The sequence below is a fragment of the Chinchilla lanigera genome, unplaced genomic scaffold, assembly GCF_000276665.1.
Source record: "Chinchilla lanigera isolate Chin_1 unplaced genomic scaffold, ChiLan1.0 scaffold00057, whole genome shotgun sequence".
Classification (NCBI taxonomy): Eukaryota; Metazoa; Chordata; class Mammalia; order Rodentia; family Chinchillidae; genus Chinchilla; species Chinchilla lanigera.
The window spans coordinates 15,294,485-15,315,465 of NW_004955458.1; the positions used below are offsets into that span (position 1 = coordinate 15,294,485).

General features: G+C 43.5%; 1 protein-coding gene across 2 annotated transcripts in view; it reads right to left on the bottom strand.

The window, feature by feature from the left end:
* Positions 1 to 2,298: 2,298 nt before the first annotated feature.
* The window catches only part of Cpm (carboxypeptidase M), a 63,971-nt gene continuing 45,288 nt past the window's right edge, over positions 2,299 to 20,981 (bottom strand). Inside the window, exons 5-9 of one of the 2 annotated variants that reach the window (XM_013520938.1) lie at positions 20,452 to 20,622; positions 19,429 to 19,524; positions 16,925 to 17,077; positions 11,793 to 11,941; positions 2,299 to 2,566 (exon numbers count right to left, since the gene is read on the bottom strand). In XM_013520938.1, coding sequence (XP_013376392.1) covers positions 2,324 to 2,566; positions 11,793 to 11,941; positions 16,925 to 17,077; positions 19,429 to 19,524; positions 20,452 to 20,622 — 812 coding nt within the window. In that variant the 3' untranslated portion in view covers positions 2,299 to 2,323. The remainder of the gene's footprint in view (positions 2,567 to 11,792; positions 11,942 to 16,924; positions 17,078 to 19,428; positions 19,525 to 20,451; positions 20,623 to 20,981) is intronic. The other variant, XM_005397485.2, reaches the window with a different exon arrangement.

Here is a 20,981-nt window from a genome sequence, read left to right on the forward strand (position 1 = left end):
TATACCAATATAATTTTCTGCATTATTATATTAACATATACTTTCAATTATATAATAAATTACTGCTCATTTAAATTAAAATGGTCAAGAGATTCAAGATAGTACCAGATTTTATAAGTAGTTAAAAAAAGACAACACATACTGTTGATATCAACATGTATGATTTGTGCAGATAGAGTAAGTTTGGCACAGAAACGGTTCCTAAAAACCAGTGTATCTCCTCTGTCCTTTGTGAGTTCTCAGGCTGTTACCATGTGCCAAGATCAGCGTGGTTTCATTTTCAGATACAATTTAAAATGTGGACCAAGCCAACTCACTTGTGATAATGTACAGCACTGAAGGATCTGGCTACAAGAACTGACGTTGTTTTTTCTGTTTGGTCCTTTCCCTCCCCTTAAGATAGGTTAACTTTCACAGTAGAGAATGGTTGCTTCCAATCAGTACTGATGGAAAATACTTGCTTTCTGATAAAAAAGGTGTGTGCCATGACTGGGTTAACAAGGCTTTACTGCAGATCTGGGGACAAATGGAACAGAAGCGCTGCGCGGTTCTTGATTATGGAAACATGCTTCTGTCAGGGTTACTAGCGGGAGGCAGACCGCCAAAACGTAAGACCTGCTTTCACAAAATACTCAAAGCTCTCGTTTCTGAGAGTAGCAGGTTGTGCTCTGAACCCCTGCTTTGTGCTAGCCTCTGAGGATATAAACATGAATTCTTCAAACAAGTAGGTCCTGGCCTCGAAGAGCTCAGACCATACTGGAGAGACACACATGCAGTGCTGCAAATCCAGTAAGAGAGAAGAGAAAGGGCTTTGAAGCCCAGACTGCCTGGGGAAGTGGAATGGAGTTGAATGGGGTGATGCTAAAGGCTGCCTGCTGGGGTTGACGCTTGGAGTCTTAACATAGGAGTGGAAAAATAGTGTAGTGGACCACAATGGCATTCCAGACACTGGGCACAGAAAAAGCATGTCATGTGTCAGCTAATAGGAAACAGAAGCAATTGGTTGTTTATTTTTAAGTAGCCCCAAGGCTGTGTGGAGGGTGGAGGCGGCTGGGGGCAAGAGCACAGTTCCGCTGTCGGGGTGCAGGTGAAATCAGAGGGCTGGCAGTGCAGTGCTAACTGCCATGGAAAGGGGAGGGTAGGCTTAATATTTATAACTGATCTTTAGTGACTGAATGTGACAAAGAAGAAAGGAAGTATGGAGGATGATGCTCAGATTTCTAGCATGGTGTACCAATACTGAGAGAGAACAGAACACCAAGAGCCGCCCTTCAGGGAAAATCAAGGTCATCTGCAATGTGAGGAGTGTGACGTGCCTGTGGGTCGCGGTATCTAGGGGGCAGCGGGGCAGGAGACTGAGGCCAAGGCGGGAAGCTGGAGGTGCTCCCTAGTAGGCTGGGCGTCCTCATCATACAGGGTAGTGGCATCCAGCTGCAGTAAGGCAGACTTTGGCTTCGGAGGGAGGGACTTTCCTGACTTACTGCTGGTGTAGGCAAAACCTTGTCATCCCTTCAGGGCCATATTTTCTTGGGCCACTGAGGCCTGTTTGCCTATTTTCTCTCATATTTTCTTACAACATTAATAAAACTACTCTTAAGTCCTATGATCATTTCTTTCTTTCTGGAAAACTAATTACGTACAGCACTATTTCTTTGCAGATAGCACTCACAGCAAGGTCTTTACATAGTAGGTGATCAATAAATGTTCATGTTGTTACTTATACTCATCTGGCTCTTTGTATACAAAATTAGCTCTTTTTTTTGTACCAGGAATTGAACTCAGGACCTTGCACTTGCCAGGCATGCGCTTGTGCCATTGAGCTACATCCCCAGCCCTAAAATTAGCCTTTTTGAAGGAGTACTGGGGATTGAACCCAGGAACCTAGATTTCCCCAACTTTTTTTCTTTTTTTTTTCAATTTTGAGACAGGGTCTTGCTAAGTTGCCCAGGTTGGATTTGAACTTGTGATCCTTCTGCTTCAGTCTCCTGAGTAGCTGGCATTATAGGCAAACATCACCATGCTTGGATTAACTCCTTATTTTCTTTTCTCTTGCAGGAACTTCTGTTTTGCTTTGCAGTTTAACTTCTTACAAATTTCTAAGACTATTTCAGGATTAAGTAAATAGGCAGCGCTTGATAGGTAGGTATCTTCAAAGTTGAATCAGTTCCTTTCATTATCACCACATACTGCTTATTGCAGGATTTAGAAACATCCGTTCTCTTCTACTCCAGTTGAGGTCCCACATGTGGGAGTTAGAGTTGCAGTAACCTGGAGTGAGTAATCCCTGATTCCAGGTGGTGATGAGAGTTGAGTTTCACAATTTTTATTTGAAAAATATGTGCAAAAGAATCAGTAAAAATAGGAACAAACTAGGCTTTGTTGCAGCTGAGTGGCTTGATGACATTTTGTACAGAGGAATCATTGGGCATGGCGGATTTGATCCCAGGAGAGACTCCAACTGCCCTTGAAATGGCAGTACAAAATTCTTTTTAAGAGCACTGAAGTGCTGGGATTTCTCCGGAATAACCACCTTTGTGAGGTGTGGCTCATGTCCAGGGACCGTAACCTGAGAAGAAACAAACAATTGCATGAGTGATCTCAGATGTTTTGTGGAGCCAACACTGCAAACACTGGTACCTACCACTCAAATGCAGCCTTTGTGCAGTGCATGTAACAATCTGCCAGGCCTCTGGGGCGGGTAACTGATCAGTAACTCAGTGCCTGCTGGCAGCTGCTGCTGCTGTTGCCGAGAATCACAAAACGAGACAAAGACAGAACTTTATCTGCTGACGTAAGTCGGGAGCAAGGAGAAAGCAATAGACTGGTTCTGCCACTATCATTTATTACCTTTCTTTTTCTTTTTCCTATTTTTTTTTTTTTTTTGTAGTTGTTTTGTTTTTTGAGACAGGGTCTCACTGTGTAGTGCAGGGCAGCCTTGAACTCACTATGTAGCTCAGGCTGGCCTCAAAGTCATGGCAGGCAGCTTGCCTCAGCCTCCCGAGTGGTGGGATTACAGGTGTGCGCCACCACACCTGGCTGCCACCGTCCTTCTCGTGACTCGCTCAGGTGAAGAACTGCTTTTATCTCAAGTTTATGCTTAATATCTTTACTGGATATCGAGTGTTTTTACAGTGCATTTTCCCCAGTTCATTCTCATTCCTCTTGCAGCTGATCTGAGTGTACAAGTCTGCTGCTTTCTTTAAAAAGATTTGATTTTATTGGTTGTGTTCATATAAGTGTGAATCTTTGCCCAGATTTGCTTTTCTGGTGGAAGAAATGACCAGGAAAAATGAGATGAAGCTAACTAACTAGAGGGTATCGCCACTGAAGAATGCTTTTATTACAGACGGTGGAGAGGGAAAGGACAAATGGGGAGTAGCATTTACATAATTGCTAATTAATATTTTAGCCATTTGTTTCAGCTTCAGAAGTTTACTCCAGCCTTGTCTTAGAACAACACCGACAGAGATGACTGCCTTCTCCCATGAGCAGTTGTGTAAAAAATGACTCCAACCACAACAGAAACACAAAACCCAAAAACGAAGAAAAGAAGAATCCTGCATTTCTTAAAGAATGTTACATCAAAGGAGGAGGACAAGGTGGCCAACCGCATGAGGTACTTACTTAGTTCATTCACATAAACCTACTCAGACTTACGCCTCTTTCCTAGGACGAAATGACAGAGAAACCTGCCTCTTAATAAAATTAAAAACTGAAATTCTACTGGCATTAATTGGTGATAGGGTTACAAAATGTGTCTACCACTTGCTCATGGTAAAGTTTATCGATCAAATTTCATTCGTCATGAATTCTAAGAGGCTTATCTCAGCCCTTCCCTCCTCCCCTCTGTGATGCTAGGGATTGAATAGGAGGCCGTGTGTGCTAAGTAAGAACTCCAGTACTGACCAACACTTCCAGCCTCTACTCTTCTTTTAATGGCAAAAATTGGTGGAATGGGTATTAAATGGTATTCTCTGAAGCTGGGAAGTACTTTCGCTATATTGGTTATTTTTTTTTTCTAAGACATACTTGTACATCTTTATGGAGCACACCGTGGTAGTACAATACATGTATACAGTGTATACCAATCAGATCGGAGTACTAAGCATTTCTGTCTCTTCAAATTCATGTTCATGTGCCGAGGATTCTACACTCTTCTCCTCCAGTCATTTTGAAATAAACCACACACTGTTCTAATCTATAGCTACCCTGCTGTGCTAACGAAGAACTAGAAATGATTCTCCCATCTTCCTTAGCACCTCTTAGCAAACTTCTTTCCAGTCCTGAGCTCCTGTCCTTCCTGGCCTCTAGTGACCACTGTTCCATCACATTCTCCTAGAAGACGAGAGACATGTGGTTTGGTCTTTGTGTGTGACTTGTTTCAGTGAACAGAATGACCTCTGGTTCCATCTGTGTTGCTGCAATTGACAGAATTTTATTCTTTTTTATGGACAAACAATACTCCATTATATGTATATGCTGCATTTTTTTATCCAGTCATTCACTGAAGGTAACTGAGTTGATTCTATATTTTAGCTATTGTGAATAATGCAGCAATAAATAGCGGGGTACAAATACCTTTTTGGTATAACGATTTCATCTCCTTTGGGTATATACACAGTAGTGGAATTGGTACATTTCATGTGGTAGTTTTATTTTAGTGTTTGAAGGAATCGCCATACTGTTTTCCATAATGGCTGTTCTAATTTACATGCCCACCAACAGTGTGTAAGAGCTTCCTTTTGTCTGCCTCCTCACCAGCATCTGTGACGTTTAGTCTTCTTAATAATTGCCCTTCTAACTGGGGTGAAATATCACTGTGGTTTTGATTTGCATTTCCCTGATGATTAGTGAGACTGAGCATTGTTGGCTGTTTATGTCTTCTGAGAAACGTTTGGTTCTTTAGCATATTTTTTAGAGACAGGGTCTTACTATATAGTTCAGGCTGGCTTTGAACTCATGGTGATCCCCCTGTGTCTCCGCTTCCCAAGTGCTGGGATTATAGGCATGTGCCAACATGCCCGGCTTAGCACATTTTTAAACTGGATTTTTTTTTTTTTTTTCCTGTGTGTGTGTTTGCCTCAACTTTTGTTGCCTTGCCTTTGAAGCTCCATCTAAAAATTCGTTATCACATGACTGTCTTGAAGTGTTTCCCCTGTGTTTTCTTGTAGCGACTTCATAATTTCAGGGTTTTTTTTGTTTTTTTTTTGGTCTTTTTGAGACAGGGTCTGGCTATGCAGTTCAGGCTGGCCTTGAGCTCACTTTGTAGCCCAGGATGGTCTCGAACTCGCAGCGATCTTCCTGCCTCAGCCTCCCAAGTGCTGGGATTACAGGCATGCGCTCAGGTTTAACATTTGGGTCTTTGATCCATTATCAGTTATTGTTTGGGTATGAGGAGAGGAAAGGATCTAGTTCCACTCTTCTGTATATGCATATCCATTTATTGAAGAGACTCTTTTCTCCGCTGTATATTCTTGGTGCTTCTGCAAAAAACCTGCTGGCTGTGTGAACGTAGATGCATCTCTGTGCTCACTGCTCTGCCCCGTTGGGCTCTGTGTCTGTTTTTAATGCCAGTGTTATGCTGTCTTAGTTAGCAAGCTTTGCAGTATGTTTCAAAATCAGGATCAAACCCAGGCCTTGTGCATGTTAGGCAACATCCCCAGCCCTAGATTTTATTTATGCTGTGATCTTGATTTATTCTACTAATTTTGAGATAGTGTGTTCTGCCTTTCTGTCTTTGAGGTGTATTTTAAAGATCTATTTTGTTTTAAATGTATGCCTTTATTGCAATAAACTTCCCTCTCCATACTGCTGTTGCTGTATCCCAGAGATTTTAGTATGTTGTGTTATAATTTTCAATTTCTTTTCCTTTGTTTTGTCTTTTTGAGACAGGATCTTGCTATGCAGTCCAGGCTGCCCTTGAGCCCACTTTGTAGCCCTGGCTGGTCTTAAACTCACAACAATCCTCCTGCCTCATCCTCCTGAGTGCTGGGATTACAGGTGTATGCCACCATGCCTGGCCCATTTTCAATTTCTTTAGAAATTTAATTTTTTATTTTCCCTTTTAACTTTTCAATTACCTATTGGTTACTTAGGAGCATGTTATTCAATTTCCATGTATTTGTATACTTTCCATTTTCTTGTTGATTTAAAGTTTTAAACTGGGCCTGGGGATTTAGCTCAGTAGCACAGCACCTGCCTGGCGAGTGCAAGGTTGTGAGTTTGATTCCTGGTACTGGAAAAAAACCAAAAAAAAAAAAAAAAAAAAAGCTTTAAACTGCTGTGGTCTTAGAAGGTACATAGTGTGATTTCATTTTTTAAAAATTTACTGAGACTTGATTTGTGGGTTAGCATGATCTGTCCTGTGGAAATGCCCCATACCCTGATGAAAAGAATGCATTCTGCTGCTGTTGGATAAAGCGTTAGGTCCACTTGCTCTGTAGTATGGCACAGCTCAGGTTTTTAAAAATTTTATGTCTGATTTGTCCATTGGGTAAAGTAGGATACTGAAGCACCCTACTGTTACTGTAGTAAGAGTCCATTTATCCCTTTAGTTGTAATATTTGCTTTTATATTTGGGTGGTCCCATGTTGCGTGCATATATATATTGACAATTGTTAAATCTTCTTTTGGAATTTATCCTCATCAATGTATGAGACATTCTTTGTCTCTTTTTACAGTTTTTAATTTAATGTCTGCTTTACCTGAGTATAGCTACTCCTGCTTGCTTTTAGTTTCCACTTGTGTGATGTATCTTTTTCCAACCCTTCACAGTTAGTCTCTGTGTTCCTTTATCAGTGAAGTGAGTTTCTTATAGGCAGAATATAGTGAATCTTGCTTTTTAAAAGAATCCATTTGGTCAGTTTCTGTCTTTTGATTAATTTAATCCATTTACATTCAAGGTTATTAATAATATATATGAACTTCCTCCTGTCACTTTTTTCTTTTAATCTCTATTTTTGTGATTTAGTAGTTTCCTGTCATGTTATGCTAAGATTTGATTCTCTTCTTTTTCTCATTTCATATCTGTTTCCCCATGAAGTTGGTATAGCAGTATGTTTTCATTATGGTAGTTATCATCCTTTCTAGCATAGGACTAAGTGTTTCTTATAAGGATGGTCTGGTGGTGATATATTCCCTCAGTTTTTGCTTGTCTGGGAAAGATTTTCTTTTTTTTTTCTTTTTGGTACCAGGAATCAAACTCATGACCTTGTGCTTGCCAGACAGGCACTTGGCCGCTGAGCTATATCCCTGGATCCTTACTTTCCTTTCATATTTGAAGGATAATTTTGCTGGGTATAGTATTCATAGTTGGCAGGGTTCTTTTTTCTTTCAGTATTTTAAATATATCCTCTTCTCGGGGCTGGGGATTTAGCTCAGCGGCAAAGCGCCTGCCTGGCAAGCGCAACGTTGTGAGTTCGGTTCCCGGTACCGGAGAAAAACCAGAAAAACCAAACTAAATATATCCTCTTCTGGGCTGTAGGGATTCTGGTCAGAAATTGGCTGTAAGTCTAGTGAATATTCCTTTTTATGTGACTTGATGCTTTTCTCTTGCTGTGTTTACAATTTTCTCTTTGCCTTATATACATGACCTTTTGACTGTCTTAGTAAACATACGATTTTGTTGAATCTAGCTGAGGTTCTTTGATCTCCTTGTATTTACATGTCCATATCTCTTAGAAGATTTGGGAGTTTTTCAACTATTATTTTATGAAATAGATTTTCAAAGCTTTTCCCCTTTGCTTGACCTTCTGGAATTCCTCTAATGCAAATATTTGTTTACTTAACAGTGTCCCATAAGTCTCATAGGCTTTCTTCTTTTTAATACTCTCTCCCTGGGTTAATTCAAAAGAACTATCATCAAGTTCAGAAATTCTTTCTTCTGCTTGTTCTTGTCTGTTGAAGAAGCTCTCTATTGTATTTTTCATTTCATTGACTGAAGTTCCTAGTTCTGATGAGTTCTTTTTTATTTCTGATGAGTTCTTTTTATTTCTATTTCTTTGGTGGATTTCTCATTCTTTTTTTTTCCTTGATAAGACAAGGTGCCAGAAAATTCTAGCATGAGGTAGAAGGTGCACAGGAAGGCTGCGAGGCTCTTTTTATGCCTAATGCATGAGAAATGGCGGTCCTTTTACCCCATTGGCTGGGGCTGGGTTCCAGGTTCACAGTCCATCCCAACTGGCTAGTTTAAGTAGCATGAGGGGAAGACCTGAAGAGTGGCTGGGAAGGGCTGCTAAGGGGAAGGCAGAGTTGGCGTAAGGGGGATGGGAAGCTCCTGGCTGTTGGTAAGTTATCTTTGGATGTCAGCTCTCTTCCCAGAATCCAGAATCGAAACTGAACAGTTTTTGTAACTCGGTGTTCATAAAAGGGGGAGGGCAGCCTAGAATGAACTGCACCTCAAGATGGGAGACACTCTCTTATGCACATTTTTGACAGAAAAGACAGGGCTGGGGTTTCTCACAGTTTCCTCCCTGTAGACAGCCTCACGCTTCTCTTCAAACTCCGTGAGGGGACGTTCACTCTCCTTGTTGTGTGAACGTGGTAGCTGAGCGTGGTGAGCCCCCCTCTGTTCGGCCATTAGGACTGTAGTGTTTTCGTAGTCAGGAGCACGAGGAAGGCCTCCCATGCTGTGTGAGTCTGTCCTCTGTATGACTTGATCTAGACACAGTCAGCAGGTTGCTATGGGCAGGTGGGCAAGTTGAGTGGTGCGGTTTGAGCTAAGGGTCCCTTCTGTCTGAGGGAATGGAAGGTAGAGGACAGCCGAGCATATAGTTTCTTAAGAACTGACCTTTGGTTTTAATAGTGGGCAGGTCTGAAGGCCTACCAAGGTAGGAAAGCCCTTAACGCATTTCATAGAGATAACCTAGCGTCTGCTTTGGGAGCTGTCCTAATTCTAAGCAAAGTAGTGCGAAGACATTACATCCACGGTAACTCAGTTTGGTTAGGTGAGTTTTAAGAGTTTGATTCTTCCCTTTTCTTTTGAGCAGAGGCAGGTGGGTGCCAAGGGTTATGGTATTCCGTTTAGAGCCAGCTTCCCAGAGAGTCCCCTCACTACTTGAGCTATGAAGTGGCTCCCATTATCTGAGCCTAATTATTCTGAGTTTTTAATTATTCCAGATCTTTGGGCTATCTGCTCTCTCGAGGCTTTTACTACATTACCTGTTGTTGCACAAAGCAAGAATAAACAAACTTTGAAGCACGTATGACCAAAGCATGAGCACTACAGTGGAAGAGTAGACAGGGAAAAAAGTCACATCCAGATACTGCTTTTTTTTCCCCTGGTACCGGGAATCAAACTCACAACCTTGCGCTTGCCAGGTAGGTGCTGTGCCGCTGAGCTAAATCCCCAGCACCCCAGATACTGTTTTTAAGGGGTTGGAATAGCAACTGTAACCAGCTGGCTCCTGGACCTGTTTTTAGGTGTAAACCCTAACCCTAACTCCTTTTTGATGTTTAGTCTACATTATTATTACTTTTAATATGTCTTTGGTTACACTTTTTTTGGTTGGGTGTCTAAGACCAAGTTAAGTGAGACCTGTGTTAATGAAAACTAACCTCTTGTTATCTATCAAGGTCAGTCAAGGTCTGTCAGTGCTTCCTCAGGCATTACTTTGGAGCTCTGCATAGATCTCCTGAGCTCCTCTGTCAGTGTCAGCTGCCAGGGTGGGGCACAGCCTTGCTTGACCATGTGGCTTCCTGTGGAAGCACAGAATAGCTTTTTTTCTGGTGACCCTCCTTTTTAGCACACCATACACTGGCTGACTTGTTCTCTGAGGTCCAAAAATCTCCCTGTTTAGGAGATTGGGGGACTAACAAAAGTTTAGGATTTTGTGGAAAAAGGTTCCCCCTTGTCCTGGGTCTTTGTTGACCTTGGAGGGCGAGAGCCAAAATATTGGCTGTCCTCTTAGCTCAGTTTCCTTTTTAACTTCAGTCTCCAAACCCTAGTTGTTGAACACCCAGGAGATCAGTTACCTAGATATCAAGTACCATGAAATATATAGGGAGTACGGAACTGTTATTTTCTTAGAAGCTGAATCCTTGCAGAGAATTTCTCCTTGGTAGCCTGAATCGTCCCCATTTGCTTGTATTGTTTATCTGTACTCTCTTGCATCTCTCTGAATTTCAGTAGGATCACCATTTGACTTCTTTTTCAGGCATCTTGTAGATTTCCTTCAAATTAGGATCTTTCTGGAGAGCTGTTGTTTCTCTTTGGAAGTTTCTATTTCCTTTTGTATTTCTTGTGTCCTTATGTTGATGGGAGCTTGTAGTGCTGTTAAATGTTCTTGTGGAGCTCTGGGTCCTGGAGCATACCTTGCCCTGGTCTCCAGGGACACGTTTGAGTGAACTTGCCTTTGGCACCAGTTCTGTGGTCAGAAGTCTGGATTGTGGAGAAGATGTTCCTTAGGCCTTCTGGAGGGAGTACAGGTAACGTGGGCTTTTGGTGCTATATCCACGCTCTAGGAGGTATAGGATGTGGGGAGATCTAACTTAGGTTTTGTAGGTTGAGCAGAGATAGTCCTGTGGCTTTGGTACCTGTGGCTTTTGAGCTGTGCTGTATGAGTGAGACTATCACTAGATCATGCAGGGCAACAAGCTCTGGTGGGGACAAGGCTTGTGGCCCTGGTAGTTATAGTCCTGGAGCTAAAGAACGTAACATAGATGGCCACCTCTGACTCCCAGGGCCAAGCTTAAGTGCAGCCAAGGCTTTTTGCATCTACAGCTGTAGTCGCAGGTATGGGCTGGGAAGGAGACTTTGCCTTGATCCTACTTTGTGATCACAGTTGTCTGCAGGGGTCAGGGTCACTGGCAACTGCGTTCCTGGAGGTGTGGGCTTGCTTGAGAGCTCGCCCAGCCTCAGATGGATAGGTGTGAGTGAAGCAGGGCTTCAGTGAAACGGTTCAGGTTTGTGGGCTTAGGAGACATACCGTAGGTTTCATGGGACACAGGTAGGTGGAACAAAGGTGAGTGGGACTCAGACTTGTGGCTACAGCAGGGCAGCCACTGGTGCTGAAGCTGTAGGATGCTGGGGTGGGCAGCATCTCCTGCCCAGGGAAGTGTGTACCAGCCCAAGGCTCCTGACACTGTCAAGGGTTTAGCTACTGGCCCCTAGACCAAAATGGCATGTAGAAGTGGCTGCTGTGGTAGCTGACTTTTAGAGTTTGAGAAGGTCTAAAGTCAGTTCCTTCTTTGGACAGAGGAGTCACTTTTTTACCAGCCAGTTCCCCAAACTGGATTTCAAATTTGCAAAGACTGGAATTTTCCAACAGTTAGGACTGCCAAACTGTTGCTGGCACTTTCCTGATTATGTGGTGCTGTGTTGGTCCTACTACCCCCTTTCTTGACTGGGGGCCAGGGCTGAAGTTGCGGACTGCTGTGTTGTTTTCCACTCTGCATGCTATTTTAGGTCCCATCACCCCTTTAATGATTTCCTCCCTCCCTCCCTTCCCTTAAAATACAGGTTCTCCTTTGCTGCCTTGACTCTTTTCTGCGACAAATCATGAGCAAGGCACCTCTGTTCAGCCATCATAGTGCCCTCTATTCTTAATGAGTTTAAAAATTATCACAAAAATAATACTTAGTTTATATTAAAAATTAATTTCTAGTTAGGAAAAAACTTTTTTTGTTTAGTGTTTTTCTTTTTTTGTTTTGTTCCTATCATACTCTACTCTGCTGCTAATTGCAAATCTGATGATGTTCTTTCCTTTTGCCCCAGATTATTTTGACTTTAGATTCCTCTGGGGTGAGTACAGTGAGTGCAATAATATTTTCAATAACTAGGATTGCATACTTACATTTATTTCATAGGATCCAGGCAAGAGAAGTAGATAATATTCTCCAAATTTGTTGGTTCTAAATGGGCAGATGTGTTTTCTGTCTTGGACTTCCACAATCACATTGGGTAATGGATTTTTATTCTGATCAAAAACTTGACCCTTTATACCTGTGATACAGAAAGAAAATTGAGTATAAACAGCACATTGTATGGCATATGAAAAATTCTTGTCATTGTTTTAGAAAAATATGCCTTTTCTTGAGACAGGGTCTTATTATCTAGTCCAGACTGGCCTTGACCTCACAACAATCTTCCTGTTTCAGCATCCTGAGTGCTGGGATTACAGGCATGTGCCACCGTGCCAACAATATGGCCCATTTTTATTAGCTATTTTAAGTTAAAGAGTGTTACAGAAAACAAGTATTTTTGTTGACTCTAAATTAGTTAGGCTACTAATTTAATAGCTCAAATTTGCTGGTTGTCAAAATACCCCATTTACAACATATTAAAATAAGAGAACAGAGATGACAACCTAAGATCCATTCCTATAACTTCCAAGTTATTGTTTCCAAGCTGTTTATTCCAGCACCAAAGTGTACTGTAACATTCCATTAGTGGATTCTGTAATGCTAAACGAAAACAATGTCAATGTGTGTAAGATATTTATTTACACAAGGGACTCAGTGCTTTTGTCTTATGGCCAAGTAAACTCTGGGAAGAAAACTTAGACACCAAGGTTGTCTGAAGCATGGAATTTCTTGGCAGGGGTCATATTATCACTAGTAACAGCAACTAACATTTACCGAGCACTTATTAGGCTCTTTGCTAAGTGTTTAATGTGCATTTTCTCGCTGAATCCTCACATTAACTCTACAAGATAGACAGTGTTATGATCACAATTTTACAGGGCTGGGCCTGCATCTCGGGGTAGAGTGCTTGCCTAGAATGCATGAGCCCCTGGATTTGATCCCTAGCACCACCCCCATACCATGAACAACAACAACAAAATTACACAGCCAAGAAGAGTAAAGGTCTGGGAGGCACAACCTACACAGGAGACCACAATAAGAGCCCACACTGAATCAGTCAGCCCCCTCCCCTTCCACAGTTTCGGGGAGACTCTTTTCTGTGGTACTGGAGACCAAATCCAGGGCCTAACGTTCTAGGCAAGTACTCCCACCGATGAGCTACACCCCACCCTGCTTCTCATTTTAGATCCTAAATTTCATAGTCCAGTTTGTTAACGCCAGTAACACACCAGGCCACCTTAAGGTGCGGCTGTCTAAGCTCCATGACATAAACGAGAAGCCACGGAAGCCACAGTGATAAGATGCCCTGACCTATCCCCAAATCGTTACACACAGGTTATTTACTAGGCAGTAAAATGAGGCACACATTAGATAGTGTTCTCCAAAAAAAATTAAAATGAAGAAAATAAAGGTTCCGACATTTAGCAGCAAAACCCTGGCTTGATCACTGTATAAACCTCTGACCCAAGTTGGCTTTTACTTGCTTTCCTGTTCAATCTTCACTCCTCTCCCCAAGAACAAATTATTAAATCCTGTATTTCCTTCTTACTTTCTCAATACAGGTCAACTACGTAAACCTCAATTTTCATGTAACTTGTCCTTTTGCCCTTTTTCTTTTCAAAGTTCCACTTACATTTATTCCTATATTGGTATGCTGAAAAAGACCAATAGCTCTGAAAAAGCTATCACTAGGGGACCAAAAATAATATTTTGAAAAGTTCAGCTGATGAACCAAGGAGCAGACATAACCCGAGGCTTCAAGTATGGCCACGTCTGGTGATGTGCTGAGAAAGATTAAGCTCTCCTGCCCTTGGAAATATATTAGCTTCACGAGGGAAGGGTCCCTGCTGGGAAGAACTGGAACTGTGCCTCTGCTGGCTGCTATTCAGTAAGCAACGGGACAGTACTCGGGAGACCGCCTGTTCATGTCCATGCCGTGGTTTGACCCCAGCCACAGTTCCACTTGTTTTGGATCTGGCACGAGATCCACACCCTGTTCCCCAGGCTCCTGGAGCCCAGCCTGTGCCCTATTCTCAGGCCATGCTGCTTCAGCATGTGGGAGGTGCTCGCCATTCACTAGGCCACTGGATCTGCCTTGAAGTGTCCAGGGGAGACAGGGCAGCAGCAAATAGTCTTGCTCACCTTTCTTGTCTCCAGGGAGGACATGCAGGAACTTCTAGGGCTGGAACTTTGATGTCTACAGACACCTGTGTTCTAACACACACCTAGTAAGTGCTCTAAGCATGCCACACAGTGTCACAGAGCCCGAGTTTAGATGGAGACACGTAGTGAGTTCTAATTGCACGCATAGCCCCTTGGGGCTCAGAACAGACTGATGAGAAGTATGACTGATACTGTTCATCCCACTCTGCTGACCAAGCTGTGGCTCAGACAAGTGCTTATTCAGTGTTGCAGACAGGCCGGATTGAAAGGGAAAAACTGTACAAGGTAAACTGTTCTTTTTAAAACTGTGTTCTTTTTAAAGTTGTTTTTGTTTTTGTTTTTTTCCAGTACCAGGAATCAAACTCACGATCTCATTCTTGCCAGGCAGGCGCTGTGCTGCTGAGCTAAATCCCCAGCCCCAACTTTGTTCTTTTGAAACTGCCTAGCTTTGTAACTGCTTCATGGCTTTGTAATTACTTTCTTGACTTCTGTAACCACAGGAGCATAACCGAACATGCAGGATTCCTGATTGTACCCTTGTACCAACCAAGCTTCATGAACTGATGATCATTAATCCTCCCCGGTAACCCGTGATCTCACCCTGCTAGCTAATCAGAAGAACTTCCAGGCTATTCTATCTCGCCTTTGTACCCCCTTTGTACTTGCTGCTTGTTCATCATGTAAAAGCTGTAGCACCAGAGATCGGGGCCTAATACTTTGGGAATGATTCCGATCAGTTCCTGTTGACATAAAATAAGTCTGCCTCCAAATCCCGGGTATGCTTTGGTGTTTCTGCTTGCCACTGCAAGATGACACCGCAGCCTGGGATCTACCCAGGTTCCTGCCTTCACAGCCAGACCTCTCCTAAACCAGAAGGCCCTTTTGTGTTCAAGGCCTTGGTTTGATTCCCCACACTGGGGGGAAAAAAAAAGCAGGAGGTTTTCCCACACAAGGCAGGTCAGAGACTGAGAAACATTAGAAGCAGCCTACCAAGCAGTAAAATACAGATCGACAGTACCAATTGCTTCCTTAAACCAGAGCAATACCAAAGGAGGGTTTGTCTTCATGAGTGAAGGGTCCCTGCTGGTAAGAACTGGAATCATCTGCAACACAATTTCCATAATCTACAGCATTTTGGCTCCTTTTTTTGCACCAGGAGGAGAAGCTTTTTATTAAGTGATGACACCCATACTTCATCAGTATTTAGAGTTTCATTTTTTAAACTAGAAAGAAATGCCTCCCTCTGACCACAAGGGGGCAGGAGTGGTATATACTGGCTGATGAATACTCTGCCTATAACCTAGTATAAATGGATTTGTAAACCCTCTGAATAATAATAAAAAGTTATGCTGCAGTGTGTTTGTTATCAGTGTACTAACTCTTTCACTGACAATATTCTATCAACATGACTCTTCACCGCCCATCTTCATTCAGAGCTTGGCGGACAATATTTATAACTAGATTGATCTGAAAATAGGAGTGCAGTTATGCAGAGCATATTTTGTGTTCAGCTGCATCCCCGTATTCATACTGATGAAGGGTGAATTTCAGGAAACAGGCACAGTAATGCACTGGAGGATCAATGTGGGTAGAAATACTAGAGAACGGTGAAGTTAATGCGTGCTTTGTGAGGGAGCACGAGGAAGATCAAGTGCCAGGACTCGCACGAGGAAGGGCAAACACCCAGTAATACATCTAAAACTGCTGAAGGTCCCTTCCACAGGAAATCAGCCTGTCCACACAAACCCAGTCAGCTGGGTACAACTCACAAGCTCACCAGTAATCTCCGTATTTCTGTTGAGGGTTGGGGGTGGAGGTGGGGACATGGGTAAGAAAAAGGGCAGGGAATCCACAGGGCTGAAAGGCCAAGCGAGGGGCCTCGTTATCCTGTTCTCGGCTCTCTGTCCCATGCTCCCCTCCCTCATCCTTCCCCATCCACTTTTAACGGATGTGTGAAGTGTGCAAGAAATCTGAGTAGGTTCATGTCCCAAAGGTCTGTACACCCTCCCCTTGGCTCGGTATGGTAGGTAAGTACTGCGGCCATCCCCGGCATGGAGAAGGACAATCTCGGCATACAGTAGAGCCTCCGACGGCCCGAGAAACTCGAACTGCACAGGACTCCATCATCGCACGGAGGGTGTTTCTCCGGCGCCGCGGCTTTCCAAGCGAAGGCTCTGGGCCAGCAGCAGCAGTACCCAGACAGATGCTAATTGGAGACCACTAAACGAGGTGCTGCGGGATGGCCTGGCATCTGTGTAAACGCACCCTCCGCGTGAGCCCGTGCGTAAGTCTGAGCGCTGCCTCTCCTTACCGTGTTGCGTCTGTGCCTGTGTAGTAAGGGCTGGGCAGCCTTCAGAAGACAGGCGGGGAAGACTCAGCCAGGTCGTCGGGCAGCGGGCGGGCTGAGCGGGATTCAAGCTAATGGCGCTCGGTCACCCCCAGTTCTGTAAAAGCTGTGACACGGTGTGTCTAGTATTCTCGGGGGTCTGTGGTACTGAATGCCAAGTGACAAGCAAGCTTGGCTTTTTTCTAGTTGTAAGATGATGTTAAAAAGTAACACGGTTTTCCTGATCTTTTGGCAGAGTTGCGATCATTCAACATGTAAATTAGGGCTACTTCAGGTTTTTACACCCCAAGTTCAGTTACCATGCATCATGTTTCTATGTACCAATTGGGCACTAGTTTATCAGGCACAGAGGGTACTCAGATTATCTTTTTTGAGATAGCGTCTCATTATGTAACCAGGCTGGCCTCAAACTCTCCTGCCTCAGCCTCCTGAGTACTGGGATTATAGGCGCATGCTACCATGCCCAGCTTCTGACAGAATTTTTAAAAGTTCTGGTTGTTAAAATGCGGCCATACCTGGAACAGATTAATAAAGGCTTGCATATGCACAAACCAAAGATCCTAAGAGATGCTGTATTTTGTGTAAAGGACTTAATAAGAAAATTTTACAAACCTAGATGCACTTGTTTTATATATTCAATTAACGAGGCTTTGTTGTCATTCCAGAAGTATGGAAGCTTCTCCTCACGAGGATATTTACAGCATGACAGTTCCAGCGTAATTTCAAAACACTGGGCCCAGACGTAGTTGTAATCTTGCATTCCACCTATAAAGAAGCATATTTGATTTTTGTTAAGGTCGACAACTGGCATGGAGCCAAGTATCACATACTCTGGGGATGAGGGAATGAGACAGTTGCAAGAAATATATACGTGGACCTGGAAAGGATGAATGTGACACACTAGCATGTAAAATCAGGGCTGACGTTTTATTACCTGGCATGAACAGGCAATACTAAGCATTCCCATATGGGTAACTGGATCAGAATGGAATCAGTTGTATATCAACATTGAGAGGTGGGGGATCGTCTTTATTTTTATTTTTGAAATCTTACATTATAAAGTATATTTCTTCCTTAAATTACATTTTACTTTTTAGTCTCAAAATGGATTTTTAAAATGTTAATGTAGTATGTATCAGTTATAGACTAGTAGGTCTTATTTGAGCATACTCATACATGCATATAGCATACCTTGATCATACCACCCCACCACTTTGGCCCCTCCATCTTTAGTTTCTTTTCATGTTTTTTTTTTTTTGGTTTGTTTTGGTTTTTTTCCGGTACGGGGAATCGAACTCATGACCTTGTGCTTGCCAGGCAGGCACTGTGCTGCTGAGCTAAATCCCCAGCTCCCCTCCACCTTTAGTAATCTCCTTTCTACTTTCCTGTCCTCTCTGTCTCTGTCTCTCTCCTAGATCCCTTACACGAGGAACAATGTGGTATTTGACTGTCTGAGTCTGGCTTATTTCAGTTAACATGATAGTCTCCAGTTCCATCCACTTTCCTGCAAATGACAGGATTGAATTACATTTAAATGGATAGAAATTAGAGTAAGATTTCATTTAAAACATTTCCATAAACCATTATAAAAATTATATAGAGCAAAACAGACCAGTTATTAAGGGAATAATAATGTCCAGCATTTACTTAGTGTTCACTATTGCTAGGTACTGTTGAAAGTGCTTTGAATCAACTCATTTAATCCTCAGCAATTTTTACCCTTTTACAGAGGAAGAATGTGACCCTGATGTTCAGGCACATGTGCAGGGCCTCCCACCCACTGGTGGCGGAGACGCGGGCACTGTCTGTCTTTCCTGAGCCCCATTACGCCAAGGTGCTTCTGGGGGTCAGAGAAAGGCCACCACAAGCCCCAAGGAGGAAAAAAGACCTCCATGGCTGCTGAGCTTGCCAATGTTTCTGCTCCCTTACCTTCTGGAGACCGAGTTGTAATCATTTCATAAAATGTAAAAAAAATTTTTAAAATATATTTTTGTGGTACTAAGGATCAAATCCAATAGCATTGTACCACTGAGCTACATCCCCAGCCCTGACCTTAATAAAACAAAATTTCATAACAAAATAACTACAGAGTAACAATAATTAATACACTGTGTATCATAATCTTAAAGAAATGCCTAAAATGTTGCTCAGAGTACAAGTCATAGACACAAAGAGACTCTTAGAAGAAACAAACAAAAGGACATTTTTTTTCTTTCCTGGTGATACATTGTTTTATAATCAATGGCATCTTGGATTTGATGGAACATAGGAACTTTGAAGGAAGTAAATTTTAATTTGTTATACTTGATATCTTCCCAAGAAAATATTCTCAAGTCCACCAGGGTATTTGGGAAGTACTAAAGTAGAAAAAGTTTAACTTCAATAAAACAGTCAAAACGTTATGTCAAGATATTAAATATGAAGCAGTATCTATGTTTCTAGCCAGGAGGAATCTCTCTATCCTTACTATTTACTTGTAGGTTTTGTACTTCCTTCTGAACACATGTTCACCAAAAGACAGAAGGAAGAAAAGGGAGAGACAAGCAAACAAAGCGGAGCTCTCAGAGCTGGCCAGATCTGAGGCATGAAGAATTTAAACAACAAAACAGGTATGCATTAAGGGTCCCTAGCAAAGTATGTGGGGTTGAAAATGCCAAGCAGGAAGTGCGTCCACAATTCCGGACCGGGCCAGTCAGGCTGGGCCGGCCAAACTCGCAGGTGGCCAGGACGCTTGGCTCTGACTTGCTCGAGGCAGCTGGCTTGGCCTGCTTTTCTGATGATATACAGCTGCACACACACTCGGGAGCAGCTTCCAACAGCAGCGGTGGGCTTTAGCTCACTTCCCACACATCTGGCTTGTCTTGGAAGTTACAGAGTGAACACAAAGCAGAGCCCTGCCGCTGGGCAGGAGGGGCCCTTCTGAACTCTCAAGAGGGAGCTGCAGCCCTCGGGTGGGGGCGGGCCTCATCTGGGGGGCCGAGAGAGGCCTGAGAGGCCGGGGTGTTCAGCTGGATCTGCTGCTGCCCGCCTCTGACTGTGGTCTGTGCTTGTTTACACTGTGTGACACACTGGCAGCGAGCCGCCAGACACAAAAGTACCAGCGTGTGCAAGATTACTTGACAGTCTGCGTGTCCCAAGTGCCAGCCGGGGAAGGCGCCTTTGGAAGCGGCCTGCGTGCAGACATGCGGACTGCGGCTTGCTGTTTGCGGGGCCTGGAAGGGAATGATTTTTAGTTCCAGCCGTGTCCCTGTGTGGCTCTTCCACCTGGAGTTGTCCTAACAGTTTTTAACTTTGAGACTAGTTTAAGACTAGGAGTTTTCAGACACCCATGGGCTTCTGTTTATACTGTCCCTTCTGATGAAAACATCCTTCCTTTCACATTTGCTATACGATGGCTCTCTCTCCCTTACCTGGCCATCCTACTTCAAGGATGGAAAACCGTGTCCTGCCTGGAACATAATTTAGCCTGGAGAGTAGCTTTAAAGTCATGGTGCTCCTGCATGACATCTAGCTTCCTCTGTGGCCTGGGAGGTCTGCACTACTGCAGGCAGTAACTGGCTGGCTGTAAGCAACAGCTGTCCTTCTTAGCTAGGACGTAAGCAGGACATTTCTCCAAGGTCTTCACTCTTCCCTACAATGTACTGGCTTCATATTCCTACGGGACAGTACCTTTTCTAAATCTCCATTTTTATTCTGATTAGACTGCTGTCATTTTTTTTTTTTGTTTGTTTGAGAAAAGATCTGGCTCTGTAGTCCAAGTTGGCCATTGTAATCTTCCTGCCGTGGACCCTCAAGTGCTGGGATTACAGGTGTGTAGCACCATGCCCAGCTTCACAACTGTTTATTAGCATTAACTTAGCATGAAACTTGAGGGTAAGATCTGTGTCCTGTTAATCTTTCTTGGCAGTTTCTGGCTCACAGTAGGGTGCTGCTGTAATATCTGAATGAATCCATGAGCTGTGGACAGGGACGACCATGTTTATCTCCCAAGCTACTGATCCGCTCTGCTGCTCTTCTGATACCAGCTGAAGGGGATGTGACTGCGGGGCTGCGTTTGCCAACTGCTAGGTCAATATAACCCAGCCGGCACCGTGGGGTAAAGGCAAGGTGGAAGGTACAAGTACCGAAGAGGCACCCACCTTGGAGTGGATACCAGGAGTATCCATTTGTAACTCCATTAGGAAAGTTCATTTTATTTTTACACTGGTCTGGTTTCGTCATGTTGGGATTTCTCGAAGCATAGGTATGTGCAAGGTGTTGGAAAACATCATCATCAGGAGTTAAGCTTCGTGAGTGTGACGTTCCAGTTGCTGTATTTGAAAGACAAACCAAGACCATTTGACTGACTTTAGAAGAGGAAACACAGAACACCATAGCAGCAAACATTCAGTCATACTGCCGAGAAATGCTCGTTTCCTGGAAGGGAATTGTTACGGTTTAGACCTCAAATGTTCCCCCCAAATTCTTATCTGTGGAATGTGACTGGATCATGGGTGTGCTCTACTCAGCAGCGGATTAACCCACTGGTGACTCTATAGCCGACTATTAAGTTAGGAGGAGAGGGGCGGGGCCCGGGGAAGGGCGGGGCCCGGGGAAGGGCGGGGCCCGGGGAAGGGGCGGGGCCCGGGGAAGGGGCGGGGCCCTGGTGGAAGGGGCGGGGCCCGGGGAA